Source organism: Brachyistius frenatus, unplaced genomic scaffold, assembly GCF_029030835.1.
Source record: "Brachyistius frenatus isolate BFR_SWC_R1_liver_20210118 unplaced genomic scaffold, ASM2903083v1 Contig_28, whole genome shotgun sequence".
NCBI lineage: Eukaryota > Metazoa > Chordata > Actinopteri > Embiotocidae > Brachyistius > Brachyistius frenatus.
Genome location: NW_027210627.1, coordinates 3,941,507 through 3,954,749, shown reverse-complemented (window position 1 = coordinate 3,954,749; position 13,243 = coordinate 3,941,507). Strand labels below are relative to the sequence as shown.

Genomic DNA, 13,243 nt, shown 5'->3' with positions numbered 1-13,243 from the left:
TTTACAAAACAAAAACACAACCTCCAATCAACCTCCACACAACCCACATCTACATGTGTGTGTTTTGACTCACCTGGTGAGTTCCTCATGCAGGTTGTTGGGTTCTGAGGAGTAGAACTTGACTCTCATGTGAAGGCAGTATGGTGGTCCAACTAAAACACAGATCGAAACAACAGCTGAGTAAACATGATCAGATCTAACAACGTTATGGTGTCCCATCTTTTTTTTAAACTGCGTGACAACCAAAGCACCGGGGTTAAAAAACAGAAACACCACATTCATTCCACAGACACCTGAACAGTATTTTGTTATTCATAAAGATGCATTAGAAATCAGTGCTCTGTTACAAATAAAACAAAACTGTAAACTTAGAGGTTCATTATATGGCATGTTTTGATATACAGAAAGTAATTATGCATATATGGGGACACGATAAGACCGCGAGTCCAGACAATAACAATGATACTTACTTTTCACTTGCTTTTTGATGCTTTTTGTAACATCAAGCCAGTGCTGAAACAACATGAAGGTCAAAACAATTAAAAAACGTACAGTATCTTCAACAAGACAACAAGGTTAGTCTAAGCCCCCAGTGATATTTCACATCTGGCTTTACCCTTCTTCTATACCTGCCTTTATTTGACATATAAACACTCATATGTGCGACTAAATAGATCCACAAAAGCTAAAAAACTAGGCTAATGAAAAGCAGAATTCTGCACAAACACACAGCAGGAAAAGTCAGTGTTCTGCTCTGTGTAGTAATGCTGCTTGGAAGTTCAGGCTCTACTAGGCATGAACAATGTCAAGGAGAGGAGGTGGTGCTTTTGTGTGTCCATGTTTTAAGTAAGTTAGAGAAAGACAGAAAGAGAGAAAGAGAGAGAAAGAGAGAGATAACAGAGAAACTTGCAGCCCTCACAAGTCTTCTCTCCCCCACATTCCTTACTACAGCCCTCCCTCTGCAGCTCAGCTCTCTCTCGCTCTCTCTCTCTCTCTCTCTCTCTCTAACTTCAACATGCTCTACACCAGTCTCCTCCATTTCCCTCCCTTCTGCTTCATCTTTCCTCCCACCAGCCTCCCCCCCCCTCTCCCCTCCATGGCCTTCACAGAGTATCACTGTGAGGGAACACGGTCACTGGCAGACCAGTGACTTAAAGCAGTTTGTGAAGAGGACAGCATGACTCCCAGAGCCCACAAACACTCCCATAACCAATCCTTTTAGCACATTCACTGAAAGGGAAAGTCTGTGTCTCGAGGCTCCCAGCAAACAGGCGAACAGTGATTCGGAGTGAAATTGAAAGTCTAGCTAAGAAGTGACGGTCTGAAATACTTGCCCCTAATTGCATAATTGGATAATTGCACTACAGTAAATATTTTTTGCATATACACAGCAGATATTTTAAATATAATTTGATAGATGATCATCCATTGCGGAATCTACAAATCAGAATACATAATTTGTTTTTAAATTAAGATGTTCAACAAAACTACTTATGCCCCCTATCGTTTGGTATGAAACAAACAAACAAAAAGAGACAAATAATAGAGGGTAGAAAGAGACTACAGAGTAAAGTGTATCTCCATTCTTACTGGAACTTGTGCCGAGTCCATGAAGCGCAGTCCGAAGTAGTCTTTCTCTACAATGTCCAGATGGTACATGATCTGCTCAAACAGTTCCTCACCTTTGGCCTTTTTCTGATGAGGGAAACACAACAAGAGAAACAAAACACTTGAGTATCTATGTGATGAACTGCCTCATCAAGAGACACGATGAAAACACCATGCAGGAAGTGGTGATATTAAAAAGAAATGAGGGGAAAATATGAGACCAATACTGTTGGGTGTGCACTGTCAGAACAACAGCATTACTTGGTAATGAAGCAGGGGGTTGTATTAGTGATTTTCTCAATAAAATAATTTTGTCTATAAAATGCCAGAAAATAGTGAAAATTGTATTGTCTAACAACTGAAAGAAAAATCTGCAAATGTAGAGTTGTCTGACCAGAATCCCAACATCCAAAGGACTTTATGTCACCCATCATGTATGAGAAAGAAAAGCATCTAATCCTCATGTTTCAGAGTCTTTAGGTAGTAAATATCTGCATTAGCATTTAAATATACTACATTTTTTTGCTGTAAAAGGACCAAAATGATCATCAATAGTTCACAAGATCATTTTCCCCTTTGGCTTAAATAAATGGTTGAGACTCTTTTTGTTTACGGTCTCTAAAATATTATATTGATAGATTTTTGTTGTTGTTGCCTGGTTTAAGTGTAAATGTTCAGATTTTAGAGATAAGAAAATATTAACATAAAATTCTCAAAATCTGAATAGGTGTGAGGACGTACCAGTTACTGCCTGTGACTGGGAAATCTGTCTTTGAACGAACACACACACACACACACACACACACACACACACACACACACACACACACACACACACACACACACACACACACACACACACACACACACACACACACACACACACACACACACTTTCTAAACCCCATCATGAGGCACAGTGACAGCATTGCCATGGTAACGGGGCTGTAAGTGCCCCAGACACCCAGGAGCTGAAGTAGTGGCTGGATATATCATGTGATCATCTGGGTCTTCTTGTCTTTTCTCTTTAAACAATAAATCCTTCATCCATATCAGTATATTTCCCACTACGATAAGATTTATATGCCCCATCCAAGCAATTCCAGGCACCACGTAATCCGAGTGAATGTAAAATCTTTTTGGAGAGCATCAAACTAACTCCATGACTTTTACCATATCTAACGGTTGGAGCCGCTCTCAGTTGGACTTTTTTCAGCAAGTTTTGTATTTAAGCTTTTTGGGTGTCGTTTATTTACCCACGCCAACTTTTTCCGAAGGTTGGGGAAATCGTACACAGATATGGTAATAATAATGGTAAAAAATTATGCAAAATTGCATATTTTTTGTTGAAAAACAAACATTTCTGAGAGGAGGGCCAAAACCGACAAGTACATGCACCTAAGTCTACCACACATTTAGGGAAAACACTGCAAATTTATATTCGCACAAACATTATTATGGCTGTACTCTTTCTCATCATTTTTCTGAGGCCAACTGTACATTACAAAACATTTTAACCAAACCAAATTTACTTTTGTGTTTTTGCCATGGGCATCAAAAAAATGTCAAAGAACCCTAGCAGCCATCATTTATTGCCTCTTTGAGCCATCATGTAACACAAACACATAGGACAGCATAATCTATGATGACAATCAAGTGACTGGTCAAGTCTAAAAATGATCCTCGTGTGATCAGAGCAACATGAGAATAACACAAAGAGAGAAAAGACTTTTTTTTGTGCTAGTTGCTTTGACCACTGCAACAGATAACCAACATTATGAACATATATTCATTCAGAAATCGAGGATCATTGGTATTTAGGGGCATGAACACCATTACTGTCCTAAAAAATATATATATATATACTGAAAACACACTACCTACATTAGCACAGACTTCCTACATAATGTTATCTACAGAAATCTGGGAAGTGGTTAATAAAGCAAAACTATGAATGCCTGAAAGATTGGGCCACGGATACTCCTGTGGTCTTACACACACACACACACACACACACACACACACACACACACACACACACACACACACACACACACACACACACACACACACACACACACACACACACACACACACACACACACACACACACACACACACACCAAGAGAGCTCCTGGGCAGCTCAGGGGGGCTGGCCCCATGCTAGCTGGCATAGCTGACAAGGCATACTGCTCCCCTACAGTACCCAGGGAGAGAGAGTACAAAGGACTCATTGTGTGTGTGTGTGTGTGTGTGTGTGTGTGTGTGTGTGTGTGTGTGTGTGTGTGTGTGTGTGTGTGTGTGCGCTGCACCCAAGGCCTTGTTATAGTGCTTGCAGTATTGTTGGGCTGTTTGCAGTCTTTCTGCCTGTGACCATCCAGTTCTGTCTCTCAGACATTCCGAGTACTTAAGTTACAACAGAAGTATTTAACTGATGATTACATCTACAGCGAGGTACGTGTCCATCAGTCCAATCAGTGCAGTGGCACGTCCATTTAAATGGGCAAAAACACAATGTCGAAGACAAGTTGTAAACTAGGACATCTTAAGTAGGTGAAAGCACTTCGGTAGATGCTTTTGTGCTACTCCTGCTGTGACTCACTGCTTATTTTATATGAAAATAACTGAAGCAGCCATGTGCTTCGTTGTAATGGAGGCCGGGGGCGAGGGGAAGTGACAAAAGACAAGGAAGTAAGTAAACGTAACGGCAGAATCAGAAGTCTGTGTGGAACTGGATGTGGACATGGGTGCTGCTAAAGAGAGGTATCCCTTGACAACAACTTTGGGTGGCCTCACACATTAGGGTAACACACACACAGCTGGAAACCTAGTGAGTCCCATTCAGTTTCAGATTGCGGCTCTGTATTTACAACCACTCGAACATCTTAAAAGAGAAAAACAAACTACCTTTCAGCAGGCGGTCTCCTAAATTTCTGCCAGCTTGAGTTGCTTTGACAGCTATTTAGCAGGAACCTGGGGCCAGATGTATACTCAATGCACACACACATAACCATGGATACACCATTTTACACACATAAACTCGCGTTTATCAAAGAATAATGTTTCGTGAGAATCTTGGAACCACTGGCACACTTCAGACAAAAATACAAAAATAATAATAATTCAATCAAAGGGTCATTTAACTTAAAGTTAATCCCTCATAAACAACTTGAAATCACCATTCATTTTATTTACATTCCAGTCATTACCTCTCTGCCAGTGAATGTTTAATTCTACCCTCAACTGTAAAGTAGCCTAATTTCTAAAGTCCGTTTCAATATGAGCAATATAAATGAATCTTTGATTATCTTTTCACTGCTGGATGATTTATGCGTGATAAATTAGTAGTACGAGTGCTTACATGTGGAACTCGGGTAAGAATTTTTGGATCACCCAATAAGATAAAGGCTACAATTGAACTAATTCATAAATATGTCTGGAAAAACAGGCATCTTCAAGCTGGAATATTTCCCTGTAAAGCAGCTGGATTTTTTTTTTTTGCTCTGTTATTCTCACATAAAGTTGGAGTACATTCTCACCATTCCTCGAATAAATGTTCAGCTCCCCGTGTTACCAAGCCAGCAGAGTGGTAGAACAATTGAAACAAAAAAGCACAACAAAGGAAACGGGCACTTAAACCTTTCCAGGCTCCCGAGAGTGGATACAGGCAAGTTCTCTTTACTCAGCTCTGTTAACGGGACACAATGCTAGTAGTCTGGCTAACCTTCCCCAGCAGGGTTCTACTGCAACGGGGGAAAGGCTCTTTGATCTGGATCTTCTAAAGTGTAGCTGAAATGATCATTTCTAAACTAGACACGCCACATTACATACATGGAGAATATATACTATGAAAAATACTAACAACGAGTGCTCAATCCTTCCAAATATGGAAAGACCTCCCTTAAGGAAGCAAAAACTGAGTATTACGATGTTTTAATGGTGACGCGAATGCGCTGCTTAACCCCTGGACGTTCACCTTTCCCTCCCGTCTTTCTTTCAATTACTTTTAAGATGGTTGAAATGATATCATGCTAATTCTTTGCTAAACCCGTGTGGCGATTACAATGAGAGAAACTGAACAAGGTTGGGATAGCTGGCTGAAGCTGGTTTGTCCTGGCCGACCCACCGGTGGGACTTTGCATGTCTGTTATCAGTGAAAGGCCTCCGGTTTCAGGAGGCACTGGAGTATCTGTCAACAGAACCTGCAGGATTTAATGTGAAGGGCAATCCCCAAGAACAGCGAAATTAAAATCATTCAAAGTTTGAAGGAGAAACTTATTTCAACTACATTTCAAACTTGAAAAGACTTCTGCAAATATAAAAGGAAAGAGGTCAGGGACTACGCTGTAACATCTACAGTACACCAGGAGAGCTGCTTCAATATGTGAGGATTGTGTTTGTCATTTTTAACTAAAATGAGGAACATTTTCTTCCCTGGTCATGGTGAAATACCAGCGGTCACGTTGTCATAAATGATATCTACAGGAGCAGGCAAAGCATTCAGAAAGAGCAATGCTTCCAAGTGGTGTGTTTTTGTTACTGTCCTATCACTTGGAGAGAGTTGGATGATAAGACAGAAAGATTTGCAGAGGCTACCTAAAAGTATATCTGGGGGAGGGGAAAAACAAAAAGAAGCTCGTTTTAAAACCAAGCAGAAGGCCTGGAATGCATTCAGACGTCCTATCGAATCCTAAAAAAAAAACTCCGCGAGTACAAATCAAATGACCTGGAAAGACTCGAGGTGTGAAAGTAAACTTACGCCAGAGCAAAATCAATTAAAAAAAAAAAAAAAAGGTCATAAACAACAACAAAAATCATGAAACACATAAAATTCCATCGCTCGAGCGCAACCAGGAAGAAGAAAGAAAGAGCGAGACAAGAAAACGCAGAAAAAGAAACTGTCCACGCAGATAACGCTCCGCCAGAAGAACGACTGAATGAGAATACAATGCGAGCTCTCAATGCTCACAATACCGAGCTGACAGGAGGATTAAATGTTGAGGGTTTGGCAGGTCTTACACTGACGATAGACAGGCTCAAAGATGTGTGACATCACTTTTGAGATATGCGGAATAAGAAAAAGCTTCTTTTTTTTTTTTGCTTGAGCACCTGGTAAGGAACTTTGTAATGCTGGTTGAGTTAGACTCATGAGTTTGAGTTGGACAAAAAAAAATCTCTTTAGCGTGTTTTCCTTCAAATGTACGCTTGCTAGAAGTCGAGACAAGTTACACACCAGACTGGAGCTGCTGCAGTGTTGCAGTTTTGGCACATAAAATACCAGCGGGAAAACAATAAGTGACTAAGTGAAGATAAAGATCATGTGACGGAAACGTAGATATGTATGCCTTCAGTTCGAAAATTACAGTCACGACATTAGTAGCACACTCTACTGCTTTTTTCTTTTTTTTTCTTTCCCAGCAGAAGGCTGGTGTCTGTCTAGGAGTCGATAAAGAGAAAGAATACGACAAAGAAGTGAAAAGATTGATAAGTTGCACGAGCTCAAATGAAAGGAAAAGAGAAACGAGGAGGAGGAGGGTGAGAGAAGTTCTGCTCCGTGGTCCGCTCGCTGACGAGCCCGACGTGTCACGTGACGCCGTCATGTGATTCCCCGGAGAGGATCATGGAATTACAGGTGATCAGCAGCGCGCACCCCCCCCCTCCCCCCCCCCCCCCAACGCACACTTCATAGGCTTATCGGGACGGCTCCGGGCACGCGACGGTCAACAGCGTGCTGCTTTTGCTTTCACACAACACGCGTGAATACGGTCGGTTGTCTTTAACGCCCGCCCAACGTCCAAAACGGCGCGCCAGCCGTCCTGGTAACAGTTCGAAAGACGAGCCAAAAACGAAAAGGGCCGTCCGTTCCGAAGGTTTCATCTTAAAACGGAGAAACTCCGCTCACGCAAGCTTTGCGAAACCATTTCAGGAATAATCCCCGTTTCACAGCGAACACGCGCACACAGTGTCACAAGACCATCTCTGCACGCACACACACACCCCCCCCCGCCCCGGGCGTGCCACGTGAACCCGGTGCCGCGTTGTGTTCGGTAATCCGCCAAATTCTGTGACCCCGCCCCAGATGCGCTGACCCAAACCGTCTCGAGCGGGTTGACGCTGCGCGACCGGCGCTTCCGCGGCGCGAGGCCGATTGCGGCGAATCGCTCTGATTAAAAAAAAAAAAAAAAAACTGCACGTGCCGGCGGAAGTGGCAACAGCACAACCACAGGCGGCCGGGCTGCACGAGCACCTGCGCTTCCTCGCCCGCGTCCGACCAGCGAGCCGGTCGTCGAGGCGGACGTCGCGTCTTTTCTTTGAGAAGAGTTGCGCGACAGGTGTGCGCGAAATCGGGGAAGGTCTTTTTCTTGTCCGTCCTCGCGTTCACAAATAAGTCACGCTGCCCCGGTTTCTAAAAAAAAAAAAAAAAGCGATGGCGAAAAGTAGGAAACTCCGGGAGTCCCGCTTACCGGCAAGTCAACGCTGACATCCGTCCCGTCGAGCAAAGACACGCGGCAGGTGATGACGGACACGGCGTCCCCGGCGGCAGGGATGTGCGTCGTGGCCCGCTGGGCCTCCCGTAACCGGGCTTTCTCCGCATGTTTCCGGATGGAGCGTCGCCCCAGCGTCCTGCGCAGGAAACTCAGCATGATGGGGGAGAGGGAGGGTCGCAGTGCCGCACCTGGGAAGGAAGAGCGCACCAGGTTGAAGCGAAAGGGAGGACATTCAGCTGGAGGTGTTACCAACAACAACAACAACAACAACAACCGTGTACTAGTACCACGGGTACAGAGGGTAGTTGCGCCGCTCTCTTTCGTGCACGTCAGCTTGCGAGCAGTTTATCAACCGAACTTCTCAACCCGAAAATAACCGAGAAGAGAGTTGGCCCGAAGCCCGGCGGGTGGTCCCATCTTCGCTTCCCCGGTCGCCGAGGCCGCGTACGACCCGGTTACCGTCTCACCGTCCGGGCCGAGAACGAGGCGACGCCGGCCGTCGAACTGCGGGATCTTTTTTTTTTTTTAGCTGATGGCTTTTTCCTTGGTTCAGCGGTGGAAAGGACATTTCCTCAAGTACAATCTGCAGGCACTTGTACTTTACTTCAGTACTTCCATGTCGTGCTACTTTATACTTCAACTCCCCTCCGTTTCAGAGGGAAATGTACTTTTTTTACTCTACTACCTTTTACCTAATAGTCTTCTCCCCCCCCCGAGGTTTTCATATATCTTATAAAATAAATCAAAGATTGGATAAATAGTCCACAAAGTGAAAACACACGTGTTCTTCAGGTTTCTCTCAGGTGTCTAAAGTCGTTCAAAAATAGCTCCACCTTCAGTCACAACACCAACATGCTGCTTCACACACTTTCCTATCGACGATGCCATTTATAATTGTTACTTGAATTACCGCATTATGCCGTCGATACTAGCAGGGTTTGTTTTTTGTTGTTGTTGTTGTTGTTTGTTTTCCCCAGGCAGGACTATTTAAAACGGAGTATTATTATTATTATATCGCCGCATTGTTACTTTTACACACAACAGGATCTGAAGACCGCCTGCGATTTCCTACTAGGTGATAAAACAAAGCGTCCGCAGCGCAAAACGACATCAGCTTTATTGAACGGGAAGACGAACCCAGCTGATTAAAAGGAAAGAATTAATGTCCCGCCGCCGTTAATTCAATCACGAGCTCCGGTAACCGCGTCGCCATCTCTCCGTCGTGTTGATTAACGGTTATCAAGTCAACGATAAACGGCCGAGTTTAAAGCGCCGTCGGTGGCACGACATCAGAGATAATTTACGATGTTGAAAATATTACACGGCGTTTCTTTGTGCAACGTTATTCGACGAAATACAACAACAACAACAAGCGAAGCAACGTCGAGGATTTTTTTTTTTTTTACGAGTTGAATTAAAACGTTGGCGAGCGACTTCAACGGTGTAAAAACGAGCTTTCTGTGGACCGACAACCTTCAACAACTCTGAACACGTCCCGTGTGGATATGGACAAGACATCTTGTTGGGCAAAAAAAAAATAAACAAAACGGACCAAAACAAAAACAAAGTATTTAACCCCGGTTTAACCGGTTTAACGCTCCTCAAGTTTTAAGGCCTGAAGAACCAGGAGCGAGGAAAAAAAAAAAAAAAAAAAAGGGCAACAGGTGAGTTTGCTCTGTTGTCAACGCGGGCGAACCGGGACCAACAAAAAACGAGTGGGATAAGTCCGAACCGGGCACCGTGTCCCCCGTGTCCCCCCACCGTCCAACAAAACAAACACTGACTCTGAGAGCTGGGTCCGACATACACTTGCTCCGCAGCCACTTGTGGGTCCGAGGAGGATGATGATGATGATGATGATGATGATGGTGGTGGTTTACTTCCTAAAGACCACCTCGTCGGGAATTCACGGCGAGAGCACGCCCGCTTGCATCGTACACGTCTAAAACGAAACCTCGGGCATTTCCATGGTGTGAAACTTGTTTTTTTTGTTGTTGTTTTGTTTTCCCCCCTCTTTTTTCCCCCTTCTTTTCGTCCACCTCGCTGCACGGTAATTTTCTCTCCCAGGTCCCAACAAAAAAAAAAAAGTAGGAGGCGAGCTCAACTCCGGAAGTGACGTCACGACAAAATCCCTGCCAAAAACTTGATTAGCATTTTTAAAGCGACAAAACCTTCATGTTTAGCTGCTGGAGTTATAATTATACTGTACAGTATATACAAAAAAAAAACAACGGACATTTATAACTGTTTTGACAGCTTATAGTTGATATTTTCGGCTGTGAATTAATTTATTATTACGAGAGCAGATGCTACAATTCTAAATACTACCAATTTGTTGTATATATTAAAAAAAAGTACAATATTTAAACAGGCATAGATGTATGAAATAACTCTCATGCCATTTAAATGTTACAGTATTATTAGAGGACTGATCTCCACATTCATTTTCTGAATTTGAACCATACGACCCGTCTCCATTTGACAGCAGCACCCCCTTCTGGCTAGACGAGGAACAACTGTTTATAAATGTGGCCGGGAAAGAAAATAAAACGTGTTTGACCTCTGGTTCATCTTAAAACGTGTTTGACCTCTGGTTCATCTGAGGTTAAAGGTTGGCAGAGTAGCGACGTATGTACAGGGGCAGTGTGTTAGAATAAATAAGTTCCTGCTCTTTTCAATGAGTGTTGAAATCAGGGAGCTATATGTACCTTGTTTAATTGTGATTAGGAATATTTCCAGTGCATTTCATTTCATTAAAAGACTTGGATATATTTTGACGTTTAACTCTGAAGCACACGACTAGTCCAAGTTGTGCAAGTTGAAAGCTTTGCAAACAAAAAACTTGTAGAATTTACTGTGAACATAAACAGTATTATTATCTATACAAACTGCAGCAAAAGCGTGATGATCACTATGTGGATAGCATATTGGTTAATTCAGTACTTTTGCCCTTTTGCCTTCTGAAATGTCTACAAACTGCCTAAAATCTGTGCCTACGCTCTGACGCACAGTACTAGTACTCTCATCCATCTTAATGCCGCACATTTACCATTTCCTGGTATCAATTGTATCTGCACAGGGGTTAGGGGTTGAAGTATCCCTCTTTAAATCATTGTAGGCCTTCACCACTTTTTAAAGTGAGCCCTGCTATACCTCAGAAAGTACAGCAACTGCCTATATATAGAAGAGAAATAAAACATTAAAATCTCTTTCTGCTCCTTATTACAGAAAATACTCTTCTTTTTTTTTTTTTACTTTTAATGCACAGTAATAGCTCTAATTGTGGCCTCTTGCTCAACAATAACATTAAATAATAAAAAAAAAAGCTGATGAGATTTAAAGTACCTTTTTCTATCAAACCATCTGACAATATCATACATGTTTAAGGTTGGCTTTTATGCAAGACAGTAGGGAAGCTGTTTGATCAGCTGCTAGTATTTTCCTTCCAATTTATGTTCTTTGTTTTTGGATTGCATTTTTATGATGTTTCTTTCTTTCGTTGGAGCCTCGTATGACAGACAAAGAACTCTGACTTCCTCTCGGGGATAATGACTTCACTGTGGGGTCAAATCTCACAAATTAACAGGATTTATAAACTTAAAATAAGTCTCATTGAGGTCTTCAGCACTACCACAGTCTCTAATGTTGCCAAACCTCACTTTTACAGTGTGGAAAAGCAAGTTGATCTGAAGCCACGTCTCCATGCTTTGACAGACAAGCTTTAATTGTTCAGAATCAAGCTTATAGACATGTCCAAAGCACTGTAAAACCACGATACCAGAAAAGAAACAAGGAACTGAGGACAAAGGTTTTTATGACACAGGTAGGAGTTAACCAAGGGTATAGTACGGTAAAACATTTCTCAGTATTTTGTGGTTCATTATATATACACTCGCCGTTATAGATTACGTTTCAAAATAAAACAAAAATTTTGAAAGAGCAGTCTTGAAATACACGCCATTTGTGTCACATTTGAATCATCCAAAGGGAAAAAAATAAAATAAACAATAACAACAAAATCTTTCTGCTCACAAAGGATTTTTCCCTTTTATTTTAAAGATTTTTTTTCATATACAACATTGTATTTACATGGTCTAGTATTATTTACACAAAATTAACAAGTGGCACTGTGTAGTTAGGAGTTCTTTTTCTTGTTCCCTACAGGTGTCTTATTTTCAAAAGAAAATAAAAATGATAAATTAAAATAAAAAAAAACAACCTCATTTTAACAATGATTTATGTCTCTAACTCTTTTTTTTTTTTTTTTTCCAGTAGCACTACCTGCCACTCAGCCTTCTACAAAGTGCTGCCCCCCTCCCCCGCCCCTACCCAACTAGAATTGTTATCCTTTTTTACAAAAATACAACTAACCCGAGCCCTCCCCACGTCTGGTTCCCTCCAAACTACTTTTTGATCAGTACCCTAAACGAACGGACAGTACCAATTATGTGTCAACAGTAAAACACTTTGAACGCAGACAGCTCGTTGCTGGATGTTTTTGTGCAGATGGAAACTCTGGCAGCCCCTCAATTATTAACTTCTCACTGCAGGGCCACTGTTTTGTTGTCTTCTTAGAAATTTGTCACGGTCTTTTTAAAAAAAAAAATTTTTTTACTTGTGACTGATGCCATTTCATTAGTTTTAATTTGGTGGTTCTTTGATTTGGTTGGTCCTGCTGCCAAATAAAAAAAACCTGATGTGTTTTTTTTGTTTTGTTTGTTCTTTCAATCACAAACTCACATGTTGGGTTTGCTGCGGATGTCTAACTCGTGTTTGCTAATAAAAAGTTAAAACCAGTTATTCAGTCATTCACTCACTGACGAGCCCCAGTGTGTCCTTCTGTGGGGAAAACAAGCCATTTGATTCTCCGCTACTGTACCCACGGTATCCTGCTTAGATGTGTCATTTGCCTCGAGGCCGTGCAGAGAGTGGGATCCATGTATAATGATCCAAAAGGAAAAGGCATCGGGGGGAAAAACAATGAGAAGAATGGACTGTGGTGTTGCGTGGGCTCGGCAGAAACGACTGACGGATGTTAGGCCGATTTTGGAGAAGAGAGATTAAGACAAAAAAAAACAACAACAAAAAAAACAAAACAGGGAAGCAGTTTCTTCTTGATCCCACCTCCATGTATGATTCAGCTGTTT

The 13,243-nt window shown here is 42.1% G+C and overlaps 1 protein-coding gene across 3 annotated transcripts in view; it reads right to left on the bottom strand.

The window, feature by feature from the left end:
• Nucleotides 1-10,189, bottom strand: part of epb41l5 (erythrocyte membrane protein band 4.1 like 5) — a 35,558-nt gene extending 25,369 nt beyond the window's left edge. For 2 of the 3 annotated variants that reach the window (XM_069698904.1, XM_069698906.1), the window contains exons 1-5: nt 9,881-10,189; nt 8,073-8,284; nt 1,591-1,695; nt 471-513; nt 74-152 (exon numbers count right to left, since the gene is read on the bottom strand). In XM_069698904.1, coding sequence (XP_069555005.1) covers nt 74-152; nt 471-513; nt 1,591-1,695; nt 8,073-8,252 — 407 coding nt within the window. In that variant the 5' untranslated portion in view covers nt 8,253-8,284; nt 9,881-10,189. The remainder of the gene's footprint in view (nt 1-73; nt 153-470; nt 514-1,590; nt 1,696-8,072; nt 8,285-9,880) is intronic. The other variant, XM_069698905.1, reaches the window with a different exon arrangement.
• Nucleotides 10,190-13,243: the final 3,054 nt, after the last annotated feature.